This window comes from Grampus griseus (genome assembly GCF_964374135.1).
Source record: "Grampus griseus genome assembly, chromosome: 18".
In the NCBI taxonomy this organism is placed as follows: domain Eukaryota; kingdom Metazoa; phylum Chordata; class Mammalia; order Artiodactyla; family Delphinidae; genus Grampus; species Grampus griseus.
Genome location: NC_139012.1, coordinates 56,225,794 through 56,242,812, shown reverse-complemented (window position 1 = coordinate 56,242,812; position 17,019 = coordinate 56,225,794). Strand labels below are relative to the sequence as shown.

The window sequence follows — 17,019 nt, the reverse complement described above, 5'->3', positions numbered from 1 at the left end:
TATATGAATTAAGATGATGTGAGCAGAGGTAAATACAGTATAGTAGCCATTCAATTTCCAATTTCTTTCCATAGTAAAAAATCAGAAGTTACTCATTTTTCTCTTATTTTTAGTAGTTTAATTTTTTGCAAAATCAGAAAAAGAAAATGTTATAGAACTTTAAAAAATGAATTAGACTAGTGGAATTGCTGTTGCTATAGCTCAAAAGTTACAAAGTAAGATAAAAAGATCCAATTTAAATGCACATTTTAAAATATGCATCTACTTCGTAAAGCTAAGCACTTACACACTATAACGAAAATGTAATATTTTTAAGCAATAGCTCTTATAGATATTAGAACGATATGTACTTCCTTGATTCTATGATGTATTTTTTTTATATTTCAGAATCTCTGAAACTGATGCAACAAGAATCTATAATGATCATGTTTAATTCTCCAGTTAAAATTTTTTTCTTTCTTTGTGATGTACGAGATAAAGTAAGCTGAAAATTCGTGGTATCTTAGATTTGTTGAAATATAGCATATATCAGTTTTAAGTGTTATACAAAACAGCTTTATCGCCCTACTTCTATGTCCAATACATATCCTGTTTTTAAAAAATGCTATTACTATTTGTGAAACTTTAAAAAAGAAACTAATTCAATTTTAGTTTAGTTTTAAGGCATTTGCGAACTTTAGTATTTACTCTAAGATGATCAGAGATAGCCCAGGGAGTTGCAAACTAGACGTTGGGATGTATGAGTGGATGCAAGAATCCATGCAGATGTGCACACAAGTATGCAATGTATACAGATGTGCATGCACTGGAGTCACAGGATTCTACCCGGTTCTTGGGGAAAAGTAAAATAATTGCGAGGCTGCAGAATTCTCAAGTGACTTTATCCAGGAAAGTAAAACAGGCAGTTATTACAGGGTTTCTCAGTTGAGGCTGTCGGTGTAGAGAAGTCCTCCGTCTTCTCTGTCCCCATCTCCTCCCTTCTCACCCAGCTCTCCCAGAGAATGAAAAATGGACAGAGAATTTCCATCTCACCCACCACACCAATTCTTGCTCTATGCGCTTTACCCCCTCACTTCGGATGACAACAGTGGACCAGCTATAGTTATTCTCAACAGAGACCTGGATCCACAGATGTGGAATAGAGGTTCCTACCATTGCAAAACCAGATATAAAGGAAGTAGCCAGCAGAGAATCCTGTGAGCTAAAGGAATGTCTTCTAAGGCTGGGAATTCAAACTAGCAAACTGACCCAATGACTACCACAAACCATGTTTGTCCTCTTTCCAAGTGTGAATGTAAATCCCTCCTCCAAAATAAGAGAAGAAAAGAAAGAAAGAAAAGAAAGAAAGAAAGAAAGAAAGAAAGAAAGAAAGAAAGAAAGAAAGAAAAGAAAGTAAGAAAGAAAGAAAGAAAGGAAGGAAGGACGGAAGAAAGAAAGAAAGGAAGGGAGAGAGAGGGAGGGAGGGAGGAAGGAAGGAAGGAAGAAAGAAAAAGAAAGAAGGAAAGAAAGAAAGGAAGAAAAGGAAGGAAGGAAGGAAGAAAGAAAGAGAGAAAGGAAGGCAAGAAAAGAATATTTGCATGAATGTTGCTGGTCACCAAAACTAACCACTACCAACTTCAAAAGAATTCTGCTAATCCCGCAAAAAATTCTCTTTAGCTCTTTTACAAATTATTAAAATAAAAAAGAACAAAGTCAACAGCACTTAGCCAGTTTTAATTTTCAATATTAGGAGAGTCAGTGAGGGCCCTTGACTTATCTCAGTGTGGACTCACCTTTTGCACAGCTGCTTGAAAGGCCTGTTTAATTCTCTTACACGAATCAGGTACTAATTTTGAGTCTTGGCTCTCCAGAGTTGTGTCTTGCAAATCCGTGTTTTCGTGGAGTTTGAAAATTCTATTAATGCAGTGAGTGTCATCTTCTGATATTCTATTAGGATCCATCTGAGGGGGGGAAAATGTGAGGACGTCAGCGTGGTTATCACTGATCATTCTGTTATCTAATAAAGTGTGACTTAAGGACAAAAGAATTCATTCTTGCAAGAGTCATTATGTCCCCAACAACTAATAGTTAATACAATTACCATCGAGTTGGTGACAAAATTGACTTCTAATTCATTTTTATGAGTAGCTGACTACCATCCACAACACACCTGTACACATGTGATTCATGGGGAAATTATCAAAATCGTCTGACATTGTAAAAGTGCTCACTGAGGGGAGGGGAATCAAAGAAATTACATGCGTTCAGTACAGGCAGAGACAGCCTTTTATCTTTAAGTCCCCCCCCACCCCATGCAGCACGCTATGTGGGATTATGAAGCCCACTTGGATGTCCAAAGCATGAAACCTATATAAATCACGTGAAATTAACATCATGTTCAGCTGCCATGTTTGCCTGGCCTTTTCCCTTAATCAATGTGTGGGTTTTTGGAGGTTTGTTTTGTGGTACGCGGGCCTCTCACTGCTGTGGCCTCTCCCGTTGCGGAGCACAGGCTCCGGATGCGCAGGCTCAGCGGCCATGGCTCATGGGCCTAGCCGCTCCACGGCATGTGGGATCTTCCCGGATCGGGGCACGAACCCGTGTCCCCTGCATCAGCAGGTGGACTCTCAACCACTGCGCCACCAGGGAAGCCCCAATGTGTGTTTTAATCAGCTGAAGAGGGGAGGGAGAAATCCATTTCCTAGCCCCAAAGAAAATCTGAAGCCAGAAGCATTATTTCCCTTTTCGTTGAACCTCTCATCAGTTTTCTTAACCTGGAGTGGTACGTCTGTCAGAGGGGGCCTGAGAATGTGTGTGGTGGTATTTGGTGTGAGCTGGGATGAGGAGGGCTCATGGTGTGAGCAAGCTCTATGGACCCATGCTGAGGGGATGCTAAAATTCTTGTAGTGTACTAGATAGTCCCACCCAAAATATCCCCATTACGTTATTAGCTGGTCCCCTGGTTAAAACAGGTGCCAACGTAAGCATTTCTTCAAGTATTACTCTTTTCTTAAAATTGTCTGCCAGCTCCTCCTGGGGCTCCTACAAGCCTTTGTAGTGGTTGCAACTGCCAAGTACATAGTAGAGGTAATTAGCTACCTGACTGTTTTAATTGGTTTAATTTTTAAGTGGTTTAATTTATTGTCCTCTTCTTTCAAAAAATTCAAGGTGCTTCATGTGCATTTGCTTATGACTAGGTACAGGCTAGATGAAAAAAAGGGACAATTATGTAAGTTTCCAATAACCAAAGCCCAGTCAATTAGTATCAAGTCTCTCGTTCCCTGGTTTAATCATCTTTTTGAAAGTCATCAGAAGATGTGCAGGTTTATTAACCAGCTGTCAGAGGAAGCTAAGAAAGTACCCTATCCATACCTGAGATTCTCAAAATGAACTAACAGCCTTTCAACAAACGTGCACCCGCTAATACAAATTTTATCATTCCACTTTTGCACGGTGTGACTCGGGAAGCAAAACTATTTGCAATCCAAGTTTACTTTTTATTTCTTTAAAATAATTAGTATGAATCAGAATACCTGAGATTTTATATAAGGCAAGTGTTCAATTCCATACTTTTTTTAAAAAGCTCACTTATACCAATAAGTTTCACAAAAAACCAGAGAAGCCTGGACAACTGATACGAAGAGTCGTTGGGTTCAGACCTCAAGAAAGAAGAATCCTGCAAAAGGCCTCAGCTGGCTCACCACCAGAAAGTCACTGAGCTAAAGGAACAGTGTGATATTAGTGGGGAAATGCCTGGGTACCCTAACATCGGTTAAGCTCCAGTCCCGCTGACAAGCTAAGTGTCATCAACAGAAGCAGCAGTACTGGCGACCCTTGCTATGGAAACTAGAGTCCAATCACTTGCAGCGTTACAGGCTCACCCAGAATTTGTTAGAAAGGCAGACGCTCAGGCGCCACCCCAGGCAGTGCCTGTGAATCTGCATTCTAACTGGATCCCAGGTGATTCTGATGCACGTTAAAGTTTGAGAAGTAATGCTTTCAAATACCAAAGATACAAATATCGATTGTCTGCTATTAAAATGTCTCCAAATTTCTTTGGACACCAATTTTAAAAGTTTTTCACAAGTAATACCAATTAGTATTAAAACAAAATTACTGAAATGGTCCATAATGGCTAAGGGTTTAATGCAAAGAAATATAATGCAAAGATTTTTGTCTCTTCTCTCTTAAAAATACGTCCATGCCCAGGTCCCACCCTTGGCCAATTTAATCAATATCCCTAAGGGGAGGGGTCAACTGAGTCCCTCTCCCCAAGTGTTTCTAATGTGCAGGTGAGAACCACTGTTTCAGGAAGTCACATTAGCGCTAAAACATATATAAAATGTCACCAATTGTTTTCCAAAATGAAAGTATGGAATAATTAATTTTGATATACTCACTTATTTTGTTTATTTAAGGGTCATATGTTAGAATTTTATTTTTATTACTTTTAAAAATTTATTTTATTGAAGTATAGTTGATTTACAATGTTGTATTAGTTTCTGGTGTACAGAAAAGTGATTCAGTTATACATATATATAACAGTTTGCATCTGCTAATCCCAAACTCCCACTCCATCCCTCTCCAACTCTGTCCACCCTCTTGGCAACCACAAGTCTGTTCTCTATGTCTGAGTCTATTTCTGTTTCGTAAATAAGTTCATCTGTGTCATATTTTAGATTCCACATATAAGTGATATCATATGGTATTTTTTTCTCTGACTCACTTCACTTAGTATGATAATCTCTAGGTCCATCCATGTTACTGCAAATAGCATTATTTCATTCTTTTTTATGGCTGAGTAATATTCCACCGTGTATATGTACCACATCTTCTTTATCCATTCATCTGTCAATGGACATTTAGGTTGTTTCCATGTCTTGGCTAATGTGAATAGTGCTGCTATGAACATAGGGTTGCATGTGTCTTAGAAATTTATTTTTAACCTGCAAGCAAATGTCTTTCTTATTCCAGTGCCCTTGCAGCTCTCCTTTCCTGAAGATGGAGACCAGGAGAAAGGGTGGCGTAGAGGTGCAGGGGTGCAGGGCCAGCAACACACACAGGCAAATGATGGCCTCTGCTCCTGTGGTCTCAGCACTGCAGGAGCTGCGGGGCAGGGCGTCGGACTGAGTGGACCGTCCACATTACTCACCGAGCGGCTGGACAAATGTAACCTCTCCCCTAACAACCCATCCCCTGACACAGCAGTCTGGATAGAAAATTTATATGATGGAAAAATTGCACTTTTTAGTCTATTTTAGCTACTAACGAGATCATTTACACATTAAAAATTAGAAGAAGGTATATTTCTAGTGCTGCAAATCATTTGAAAAGCGTTTTCAGTAAATTCAACATGCAAAGCCCTAGGCTGGATGCTGTAAAGAAGGTAGTGAGCAAAATGGGCAGTCCTGACCTTCAAGGAACTTACACTTGACAGAGGAATGAAGAAACTCATCCAAAATTCACAGTAAAAAAAAAAAAAAAAAAAAAAACCACAGTAAACAGTAAATGAATTCATTGTACCTAGAAATGACTGAAGATATTAAGTGAATCTTGAATATCTGATTTAAACTGGACTTCAAAAATACAGTGATCAGACAATGTAGTTCATGTGAAAGGAACTCAATCTTTAAAAAAAACAAACTTCCTTGAAACTTAATCATCTGTAGGGTTAAATGAGGCAGGATGCTAGACATTTGTGCTACTTTGTTTTCTGTTTTTTTCAAGCAGGCAGCCTACACACCTCCACATCAGATTTCCGGTTCTCCTGTTTGGGTAACAAACAGCCCAGGGAGGTTGGTGTGCATATTGGGGGTTTGGCGGAAGGGGTTAAAAGGGGACAGATATTGAGTTTCCCGAAAAGCTTATCTTGTAGCGAAGCTCTAAACTCTGAATATGGTTATATGGACGCTTAAAAAAAAAAGGGCACATAAATTTTAAAAGCAACTTTTTGTAAGGTTTTTCTTTTTCTTTGTAAACCAAAGTATGAATACTATGTGGTAAATATATAGCACAAGCCATATGCTATTTTTTCTTTGGCAAGGTTGGTAGGGGAAAAGCTAATCTACACTGGATCTAGTACTTTTTTTTTTTTTCTTAATCTAGGCACAAGCAATCTACAAACATTCAGGAGACTGATTCACATTTAGCTATTCAAACATGAGTGGAGCAGGGGAAAATTTTTTGTCACTATAATTTTTACATTATTTGGGGGCATTTTTCTAAATGCATGAGGATTTGCGTGGCTCTCCCCTCCCATCTTTAAACAAAAACAATAAAACTGGCTCCTTTTCTTTTCTTTTTTTTTTTTTTTAACTGTTAACTGCAAACATATTACCTGATATTAGATGATTTCATTCTAGTTCAAACACATTCAGAAGCCCCAAGTAGTTGACCCACAAATTTAGTGGAAATCAAAAAACTATCTATTTGGTACCAAGTTCTAATCCAAGGAAGCTGATATAAGTGAAAATGTTAAATCAGTATCAGGTCAAACTGAATCTACTCTCTCAACTAGAACTTTGAAAGAAGGCTTCCAGCATATGTAAAAGTGGAAAGAATTGTAGACTTGTAGAACCTCCAGGTACCCATCACCGAGCTTCAGCAATTACCAGTGCATGGCCAATCTTGTTTCATCTATAAGCAACCACTTCCCTGTTCCCCAGGCTCCCCACCTATTATTTTGCAACGAATTCCAAACATCTTATTTCATTTGTAACTACTTCCGAATGTATCTCTAAATGATTAGGACCCCTTTCAGTATTAACTGTAGATACCGTACTCAGCAAAACGTAACCACATCTAGTGGAGTATCCTCCTATGAAAACATTCCTCCTAATATTACTTCTTAACTGAAGGAGATGACCTTTTAAAAATGTAATACACAGTTGGGTTCAGAGTAATGGTTAATATATATTTGCCTAAGTCTTGGAGAAGCCCAATCTTCATGGCATTTAGGAAAACTGTACCCAGAAATTCGATGACATTAAATTCTCCATCTGAAAATTTTCTATCCATGTGACATCAAGATTGCTAGATGATCATCAGAAAGCTAGAATCCTCAGCCCACCAGGCCATTAATATTGAGAATTCCTACAAAGAAGCTGAACACTTTCTTCAACAGCCCAACAGGTCATTCTTTCCTAAATGGTCACGCCGATTTCCATGGTTCCTGCCAATCTAAGCTGTTTCTGGTCCCTAGAACTCATTCATTCCCTACTGCTCTTTCAGTGCTGAATACTCACTTCACTACCACTGCTATGAAAATGCCATAACCGCAAATTGTTAGAAAAGATAGAAGAGAACGACTGAATCCTCTCTCCCTTTTCTGAATGCTTCTCTCTTACTGGACTAAGAATTTAAAGTCTTTTGCTTATAGGCCCCTTCATTACCTGGCATCATGCAATGCACACAGTATGTGGACATTGTATGTTGAATAAACGATTCTTAATTCATATTCCATACCATTTAAGAGTGTCATGTGCAGTGCAGGCACTCAATATACAGACATTAAATGGTGGGGCGGGGCAGGGGGAGGAGGGGGACAGGACCACATGCTGGATGAGAAAATGGATAAATCACTCATTCTTCGCTACAGCATACTCCAATGAAAGAAAAATGTTTCATCACTTTCATATAGATTTGTGTAATCTATATTGCAAGTAAACCACTTGAAAGTTGTATTTTTAGAAAAACTTCCTCTCAATAGGAAAAGATTATTTTTATTAACATACAAATACAAATTTTCTAAAGCACTGCACGTAGTATGTCTACCTTTTAGTAGATAAACTAGTTCTATAAAATGCAAATTAGTGGATACTGAATATTTAACAAAAAGCCTATGATTACAAGTAATGGAGTTCAAGACCCTGGCACACGTCCAAATCCCATACAGCCCAGGCAATGCCTTGTTCTGATGCGTTCAATTTGGTTTAGTAATCACCTTTGAATCTGAAAACCAATGAAGTCCAAACCCAAGTCTCTTTTCCCATAAAAAAAAAAAATGCACAGTCAGCCCCCCACTTCCTTTGAGAAAGAGTTCACAGCACCAGACAAGAATACTTGAATGAATCCAACCAACTGCACTGCAATTTCCAAGAAAACACAAGAGCATAAACCACCAGTAAGCATAGGGTTACAGATTTACCCCTTCCTTTCTACTATCTCTCTGCCGTTCCTAACCGGCTTCCTCACCTTTGAAAATGTGGTTACTTGCTAGATTGTCGCTAGGCTGTGCCGGGGGACAGAACACCTCCACACACACTTTGCTTCCTTCCTCCGCCCACTTAGTGGGAAGGCACGAGGGCCCTTCTTTCTTCTCTCACTCCGCGCGAGCGGAGCCCGGGTCCTAAGACCAGACTTCTCTGGCCGCGCTATGTCTTTCGGTCCATCTGGCGACTTGGGCATCGCCCCCCGGGGCTCCAGCGGCTGCCGGCAGCGCACGCACTGCGCGGTGCAAAACCAACCAACCCCAGGACCCCAAATCCTCCCGGGGGTGGGTGGGAAGGAAAGGGTCGATTCCCAACGGTAGGCGCTCAATTGTTTTTCCTGAGTGGACCTAAGTTCATTCTTTGCTTCAAGTGGGAGGTGGAAGCAGAGAAAAGTGTGCAGTCGTTTCCCGAAGAGGTGAGCGGCCAATGCGGTCTCGCCGGGGGAAATTCAAACGCACTAGACCGGGCGAGCTCAGCTTCGGCGCGCAGGGGGCCGGGTGCGTGCGCGAGGACCAGAAGCCAGCGCGCCGGGCCCCGCGCCTGGCTGTCCCCCAGCCGGACGCTCCCTTTTTAGGGTCACTTTCCCCTCCCCACATATGCAAGCTCTGAGGAGTCAAGCCGGGGGACTAGACTCCATCGCCTGCAAAGTGCTGGAGGATGAAGGCGGGTGCGCCCCGCCCGCGCGCCCCTGGGAGGCGAGCACTCACCTGCGCTCGGAAGTAAAGGAACAGGGCGACGCTGCACGCGACCTGGCCCAGCCCCAGCCCCAGCAGGGCCACGAACGTGGAGCGGGAGGCGGCGGCGGAATGGTGCGGGGCGGGCTGCGCGGGCGGCGGCGGCGGGGCGTGCAGGGCGCCCTCGTGCGGGGCGCCGGAGCCGCCGCTGCCCATCTCCTCGGAGGCGCGCAGGTACTTGGTGTAGTCTCGGCTGGCGCGGCGCATGGCGCTCGGCCCGCCTCGCTCCGGCGCTCGCCTCCCTCCGGGGCTGTTCTGCCGGCGGCCAAGTGCAAAGGCAGCGCAGAGCCGGCGCGCGGCCAGGCGGGCCTCGACGTAGGGGCGCTCAGAGCCGGGCGCTGCTCCTGGGGCGCGCGGGCGAGCGAGGAGGGTGCCGGCCGCCCCAACTCTTATAAACCGCTTCGGGAGGGCTGGCCCCGGGAGCCAATCAGCCCCGGCCGAGCCTGCCTCTTCCACTCCCACCCCTGGCTCCCCTTCCTTCCTTTCGCCCTCCCTCCCTTACTCTCTCCCTGAAAGGCCTCCTCCCTCCCCATCGGGGCCCTCGGAGGAGGAGGCTGTGGGTTGTTCTAGCGGTTCCAGAGGCCACTTGCCCATCCTCAGCGGCCTTTCTGGAGGTCCAAGAGGTGGGCTGGGGGAGATGCAGATGAATGCCTTGGTCAAGGACAAAGGTGACATCGCAGACATTCCTGGGGCAGTTGGCATCCCCGAGCCTCGGTTTCCCCTATAGGATTTAGAAAATTGGACTTGGTGATGTCTGAAGGCCCTTCCTATTTGCCTCTCCTCCTCCCACCACCCCCCTCACATTTTTTTTTTTTTTTTTTTTTTTTTTAGCAAGGAACACCCTCAGAGATCCTGAGGGTGCAGCCTCTAGCATGTTTCCAAAGATAGGTTCCGAAATATGTATTTTGGCAGGCTTAGGAAACCAGAACCCACTTCCCAAACCCCTGTTTCTGCACCCTCAAAGTGGCTTTAAATGAGGCAGATTTTGAATGTGGCAGCAGAGAGCCGATAGGCACCAACTGTGACTTAAAAAAAGAAATTTGGTACAGAGAGAGGGGTAGGACCCAGTAACTTTACGTATAGGACCATATATATGAAGAGAGTTGAGTCACATGCCATTCCTACTGCTTGGTAGTTCCTTTCCTTCAGTGTCCTAAAAATAAGAGAGGTACACACCCAGAGGCGGGCCACCCAGGAGCACTCATCCAGCTGTCAGTCAGGAAAGAAAGATGTTACACAAAGCTGAGGTGTAATTAAATGTTGGTTTCCTCGCTAAGGACAACGTTTTTTTAAAAGTCTGTCTTCAGAATTGTGCCCCTTGGTAAGAAAAGGAGAATACGAAGCTTGCTCACAGATTCTGATACAGCTTCAGCAGGAAAGAACAGAGGTACTGGCCAATTGAAACACCTATAAAAACTTAGGATGTTTTCACTTTTTGTTACTACGTTTGAATTTTGTGTCCTCTTTCTGCATAGTTCTCGAAAGGGCATTTCCTAGGGAAGATTTTTTCACAAATGGTACATCTCTGAGTTACTAAAACTCGTGTTCGCAATTAACCACTTAGAACTCAGCACGTGTTGAGGAAGGGCAACTAGGATGGGTAAAAACTAAACACCCAAATGAAATGATTTGTTCAAATTCAAAGATGCTTTTAGCATTCATTTGTGTGTGTATCTCAAGTCTGATGAGGAAAGAGGGAAAAAAAACAATTTTCAAACTCCAATAGAGAAACAACAAATGTTGATCTTCTATTCCATGCAGTCTGGGCCTCTTCTTCCTTTTTGTTGGTTAACTTAGGGAAGTAATGGTTGTTTTCCCTCTCTTTCTCTTCCTTCTCCTTTTTCTTCTTTTGGGAAACAATTCTATATTTCATCCTTTTTATAAATCTCTACTAGAATCAAAGATTTTTAAAAATGTGTTATAACAACTAAACCCACAGTTACTTTACTGTATAGCCCTTTCCATTCTTTTTCAATGTTTTATACATGTCTTTTATTCCTTGGCAACTTATTCCTTTAGAAGAAGTTGCCTCAAATCAATGAATCTGTTCAGTTGTGTTTGACCTAGTCGCTTCATGGATAGGACCGTCTATTACATTCCTACAGAGTTCTTCATGCGACCTTCCTCCTGCAAGGCAGTTATTTTCCTTTCCTATCCTAAAGGTGTCATCCCTCTGTGTTCCCGCATCCACAGGCTGGATTGGAAACTCCACTGTCAGTCCACTTGTTGCTTCTTCAAAGGTAATGAAACTTTCTGGCCTATTAATTAATTAATTAATTTGTCAACATTTCACTCCCTAAGTAACTCGACATTCGCTTAATAAAAGGGGTGGTCCCGTGGTCGGCTTCGCTTGGAAAATCCTGCGTTAAACAAAATTAGTTGTTTTTTGTTGAATGCGGATCGTATCAGTGACATGAATGTACAAATGTATTTTGTACATCTCCAGAAAAGGGGTTTGGTATTCTCTGTTTTTCAAAAAGTTTTCATCTTTTTTTTTTTTTTTTGAGGGGATGGGAGGTTCACATATCAAGGGTTTAAGAAACAAAATTTGGTAAAAACCAGATGAGAAACATCTGTAGAACACGAATGGACAGTGCAGTACAAATGGCCTGAATGTCAGTAAAACAGCCAGTAGCCCGGGGAACCTACAAAGACTGAATGAACAGGAAGAGCAGAGACCAGAACAGGACCATAGAGGATACTGAAGACTGTCAGATTGGAAAAAAGCACTCAGATCCATTTTATTTAATTTTTATTTTTTTAATTTTTATCTTATATTGGAGTATCGTTGATGAACCATGTTGTGTTAGTTTCAGGTGCACAGCAGAGTGATTCTGTTATACATATCCGTGTATCTATTCTTTTTCAAATTCTTTTCCCATTTAGGTTATCACAGAGTACTGAGCAGGGTTCCCTGTGCTATACAGTACAGATCCATTTTAAAGCACCATGCTGGACAGCCAAAGCATTTCCACAGACCTGCAGTTTTCTGTCCTCGCCAGGGCTTCATGGAGCCCCTCTTAAACACCACTGGCCCAGCAGGTGACTCTCAAGCTCCTTACCATGTTTCAGATCAACTTCTGGTTCCTGTTGCTTCATTGCCTCACTTTTTCCCCCTGCAGCCTTACACTTTATGCCCCAGCAACACAGGACTGTTTGCACCCTCCCATTTCTTGCCTTTATACCTTTGGTCATTCAGTGTCTTCTACCAGGATTGATCACCCTTTTTCACCTGATGATTGCCTTATCTTCAAACATTCAGTTAAGGTCCCTTGTCCTTAGGAAGCTTTTCCTGATAGCCCACCACCCCCAGGCTGTCTGTCACGCCCCACTATTTCTATCTGATTCTTTATTACATGATGTGCATATGTTCACCATAGGTCTGAAACTTCTTTTTATGATCTTTACTTTGCTTCTGTTTCTCACCTACTAGACTGTAAGCTCCCTGAGGGAAGTCATGACCTTTGTATTCCTACTGCCTTAACACAGTGCTTCATGAAGCTCTGTAAAATGAATGAGTAAGTAAAAAGAAAAAGAAAATAAACATCTCTGACATTCCAATAACAGAGGGCTGAACTGGGGAGAACACTGAGTGTTAAATAGAAAATTACCCCAAATAACATCACTCTCTAATTATACTGATAACCTAATCTGACTAGGAAAACATACAGCAAACTTAAGGGCATAACATGCCCAGACAATAAGGAGAAATAGATATATGTATTTTTTAAGGCTAATATTGTAGAATTTTATTATCAAGCTTATAGAACTTAATTTGAACCTGAGTGACTTTCAGATTTTATGTAATTATCTGAACACTAGCAGCTCTGAAACTTTTTAGCCTCAGAATCTGTTTACTCTCTTACAATGGAAACTTCCAAAAGCTTTTTTTTAATGTGAGTTGTAGCTGTCAAGACTTACCATATTAAAAATTCAAACAGAGAAACGTTTGCTCATTTGTGGTAACAACATTAACATTATTTATGAAACATAGATCATTTTAAAAATAAAAATATAAGTGAATAGGATTGCATTGTTTATCTTTGCAAATCTCTTTAACAAAAGACAGCTGTATTCTTCTGTCTGCTTCTGTACTCACTCTGATGTGATACATTATTTTTCTCAAAGTGTATGAAGAAAATACAGCCTCACACCAACATATAGTTAGAAAAAGGAAGAATATTTTAATTGCCTTTTCTGATAATTGTGGTGTTTTCCTTTTCTACTACACCAGAACTCAACAAGTGGTCACTTCTTAGCCATTATTTGCACGATGGAATCTAAAACCATCCGTGGAGTTTTCCTCCTCTGTTACAATAATATCCATTGATCTATATTTTTATTTGAATGGTTCTCTTACCCACGGATGATTTGTAACACTGGTCATTTGGAAAATATTCATTCACTGAGTTCCACAGATTTTCTAAGTGTTGACATATTTCATTATACAATATCAAAAACCTACATTCACTAATATCACCACTGATTTTATCAGGAAAGTCTTTAGTATTGGGAAGCTGTTAAGTTCACAGAGGCAAATAGGAGTTTTTCAAAGTTCTAATTTGTCCTTGAAAACTTGAATTGTATTGGCAACAAATACTGCCAATTGCTTTTCTTGAACTGACAGACTCACTTTGTTCATTTTTCAAATGAACAAATACCCAAGTCTGAAAAGGATAAATGTTTGTCATTAATTCATCTTTGCAACTTGAACAATGACTTGAATGCTTTTTCTCATGACAATCCTTCTTAGTTATGTAGCAGAAGTGCTTCAATGCATACATCCCATTTTGTCCCATGTAATATAAAAAAATGTATATTCCAGTATTAAGACTTAATAAAAGTAATAGTTTTTACTCCATCAAAGATATTTTTTTAAAAAGAACTCTGAAGTGCGTAGCAGTGAAGAATACATGACTACTAACACAGTTTTCATGTCAACTGTACTGATCTATGCTATGGCTCCAGCATTTTATACATTAGTGCAAATGCCAACAAAGTAGAAAAGCAAGTTATGATCTTAGTACTACTATAAAGGTAGCTCAGATCTTGAGGATCCCCTGAATGGGTCTCAGGGACCTCAGAAGTCTGAGGACCACACTTTGAGAACCACTGATCTGTTGGACAGAGGCATATGTTGGCACACTCTGCATAGTCCAGCCTAGTTCTGTTAGATGTGGCAAACACTTGGTCAAAAGGTCTTGGAGACATTTTTAAATAGGTTAAGAGATAAAACAGATAGACCTTGATGACTGGACATGAGAGGTGGCTCGCGGGAGTACTGGCTTGGATGACAGGGTAGATGATGGTGTTGTGAATCTAGATAAAGAATACACAAAGTTTTAGTGATGCTACAGAGGATGAAGTCATTGTGAATCTTTTTGTTGTTGTTGTTGTTTGCTGTGCCGCATGGACCAGGGATTAAACCTGGGCCATGGTGGTGAAAGCCCAGAATCCTAACCACTAGGCAACCAGGGAACTCCCAAGTCACTGTGGATCTTATAGAGAGAGAACACAAGAGAGAAATCAGGTGTAGGTAGATTGGGGGCAAAGAACAATGAGTTTTATTTTGGACATGCTCTTCCTACCCTGGGTGTCCCTGCCTCTTCTGATCTCAGGTCCAAGCTGTTTATGTTCACTGAGGACCCATTGAAATCTCCCATCTGGGTCTGAGCTCCCTAAAAGTCTAACCCACCATTTCCATTACCTTTTATAAGCAACCTGTTCTCATCACATTCCCTTGTGCTAACAAATTAACTAATCAACTTAACATTGACCTGTGTCAATAGACAGTTGAATTAAGGCTTTACGTTTGCAGTCATCATGAAATATACTGCCTTATCCCTAAAGGAGTCTCTATTCCCTGAGACTCCAGGGAATCCTGAATGGGAGGTGGAGGTGAAAAAAAATCTTGATCATGTTTGAAGGAAGCACAGCTGTATGTCTCTTCTGTGCGCAATGCTGGAACTATCTAAAGTAATTTTAACCTCCAGCTTTCTAGGAAGCAACTGTGTTTGATAGGTTCTTTTTTTAATTGAAGTATAGTTGCTTTATAATGTGCTAATTTCTTCTGTACATCAAAGTGACTGAGTTTTTTATATATATATATTCTTTTTCATATTCTTTTCCATTATGGTTTGTCACAAAATATTGAATATAGTTCCCTGTGCTATACAGTAGGACCTTGTTGTTTGTGTTTGATAGGTTTTTTTAATTCATTAACATTATCTCAGAGTTATTCTTAAAATGAAATCATCTGAAGTATTAGACCTTTTAAATAAACTTTTGGGAAATACAGAAATTAATCAGAGAGATTGTAGTTGTTTCTAAAAACATAATCAAATGGGATTCATGATATTAAAGAGCCTTACTGTCTTTATCTCCTAAATGTTTTCTGAATCTTTTTCCTCTTCAATTTTGCTCAGGAAATAATTATTATTTCTTCTTTCTTCTTCTTTCCCCTGCTTTGAAATTCCTGTTTTCATTATATTGGGTCTCTCCGATGTGTCTCTCATGATCCCTAGTTTAACTTGTAATTTCCATCTATTTTATTTTTGCTTTTCATCACGAATATATTCTTTTATTTGATATTCTAGATCTTTATTTCCTTTCTCAGCAGTTTCAATTCCATTCTTCAGGTCATCTGTTGGATTTTTTTTTTTTTTTTTGCGATACGTGGGCCTCTCACTGTTGTGGCCTCTCCCGCTACGGAGCACAGGTTCCGGACGCGCAGGCCCAGCGGCCATGGTTCACGGGCCCAGCCGCTCCGCAGCATGTGGGATCTTCCCGGACAGGGGCATGAACCCGCATCCCCCGCATTGGCAGGCGGACTCTCAACCACTGCGCCACCAGGGAAGCCCCATCTGTTGGATTTTTAAATGCAGAATTAAATTTTATTTTAAGAAATCTGTGTTTTTCCTCTCTGATTGATCTTTTGCAATACTTTCTGGTGTCTCCTTAAGAATTCTCCTTACCATCATTTTTAAATTCACCTCTACTCCTTTACTCAACCTCCTCTGACAGGCAGCTGATTTGTTTACTTGGGCTAGGTTCCTCTTTCAAGCTTCTGAGATCCTTTCAGTGACATTTGACCTTTTGACCTGTGTATATCAGGTTACTGGAGGTGTCTTCGGCAATGGTGGACACACAGGAAGTGACCGATAAGGAAGGTGTTTCCTCACCTTACCAGGTGGCTGGCTTAAGGAGGGCCAGTGGGATTCTCCCAGGCCTGGGAATTTCAAGTAATTCCCAGTGTCTCTCAGGATGCATGCGGATCACCTGTCCAGAGCCTCTCAGGAAGCTATGGGATTGTTTTTTCAGATTTTCCAGAGTCTGTTAATGCTTAGGTCTACTCGTTGCTATCAGTAATTTTGTCCAGAAATTAGCCTGTGCTTTTCTATTTCTCTACTGAATCCTCAGGACGTGAAGCCTCAGGTAAACCTCCCATCCCCACATACTACATACTTTATTCTTTGAGATGGGAGCGAGAGGGTGACAAAGGTATTTGATGCCAGCTTCCCAAAATGCTTGTTCCCTCCTCTTTGCCTCTAAATCAGCCTTTCATCATTTCTTGCCTATAGTACTGAAACAGCTTCCCTCTTGTCCTTTTTGCCACCAACCTCCTCCTACTTAAACCTGTTTCTAGAAGAATCTATGTATCATGTGCAGCTGGCTGTATCATTTTCCCATTTGAAACTGATCAGTGGCCTGTGATTACTTAAAATAAAATCCGAGCTGCAAACCCCTTCTTAATTTTTTCCCATCTGTATCTTTAGCCTCATCTTCCATCACTCGCTCCTTGTACTTAAAGTTCTAGTTTTAGAACATAAAGAATAATTTCCCTATACTCTGTGCTATTTATTTCAAACCCCTATGTCTTTGTTCATGTTGACAATTATTCATGCAACAAACATTTACTGAACACCAACCACGAGTCTGGCACCGTGATGAGCATAGGAGGTATGATGCTGAGTAAGGTACATAGGTTGTCACCACAGAGCTTACACTCTAAGATGAATGTTGCACTTACACTGAAAGAACAAAAACCTAATAAATGCAAAAAGAAAACGATGTGCACTATTTCCTGTCCCTGCAAT

General features: G+C 41.1%; 1 protein-coding gene across 1 annotated transcript in view; it reads right to left on the bottom strand.

The window, feature by feature from the left end:
• Nucleotides 1–9,130, bottom strand: part of TNFSF11 (TNF superfamily member 11) — a gene marked incomplete at both ends in the record, with an annotated part of 34,253 nt that extends 25,123 nt beyond the window's left edge. Inside the window, 2 exons of the mRNA XM_082676014.1 lie at nt 1,773–1,940; nt 8,897–9,130. Coding sequence (XP_082532140.1) covers nt 1,773–1,940; nt 8,897–9,130 — 402 coding nt within the window. The remainder of the gene's footprint in view (nt 1–1,772; nt 1,941–8,896) is intronic.
• Nucleotides 9,131–17,019: the final 7,889 nt, after the last annotated feature.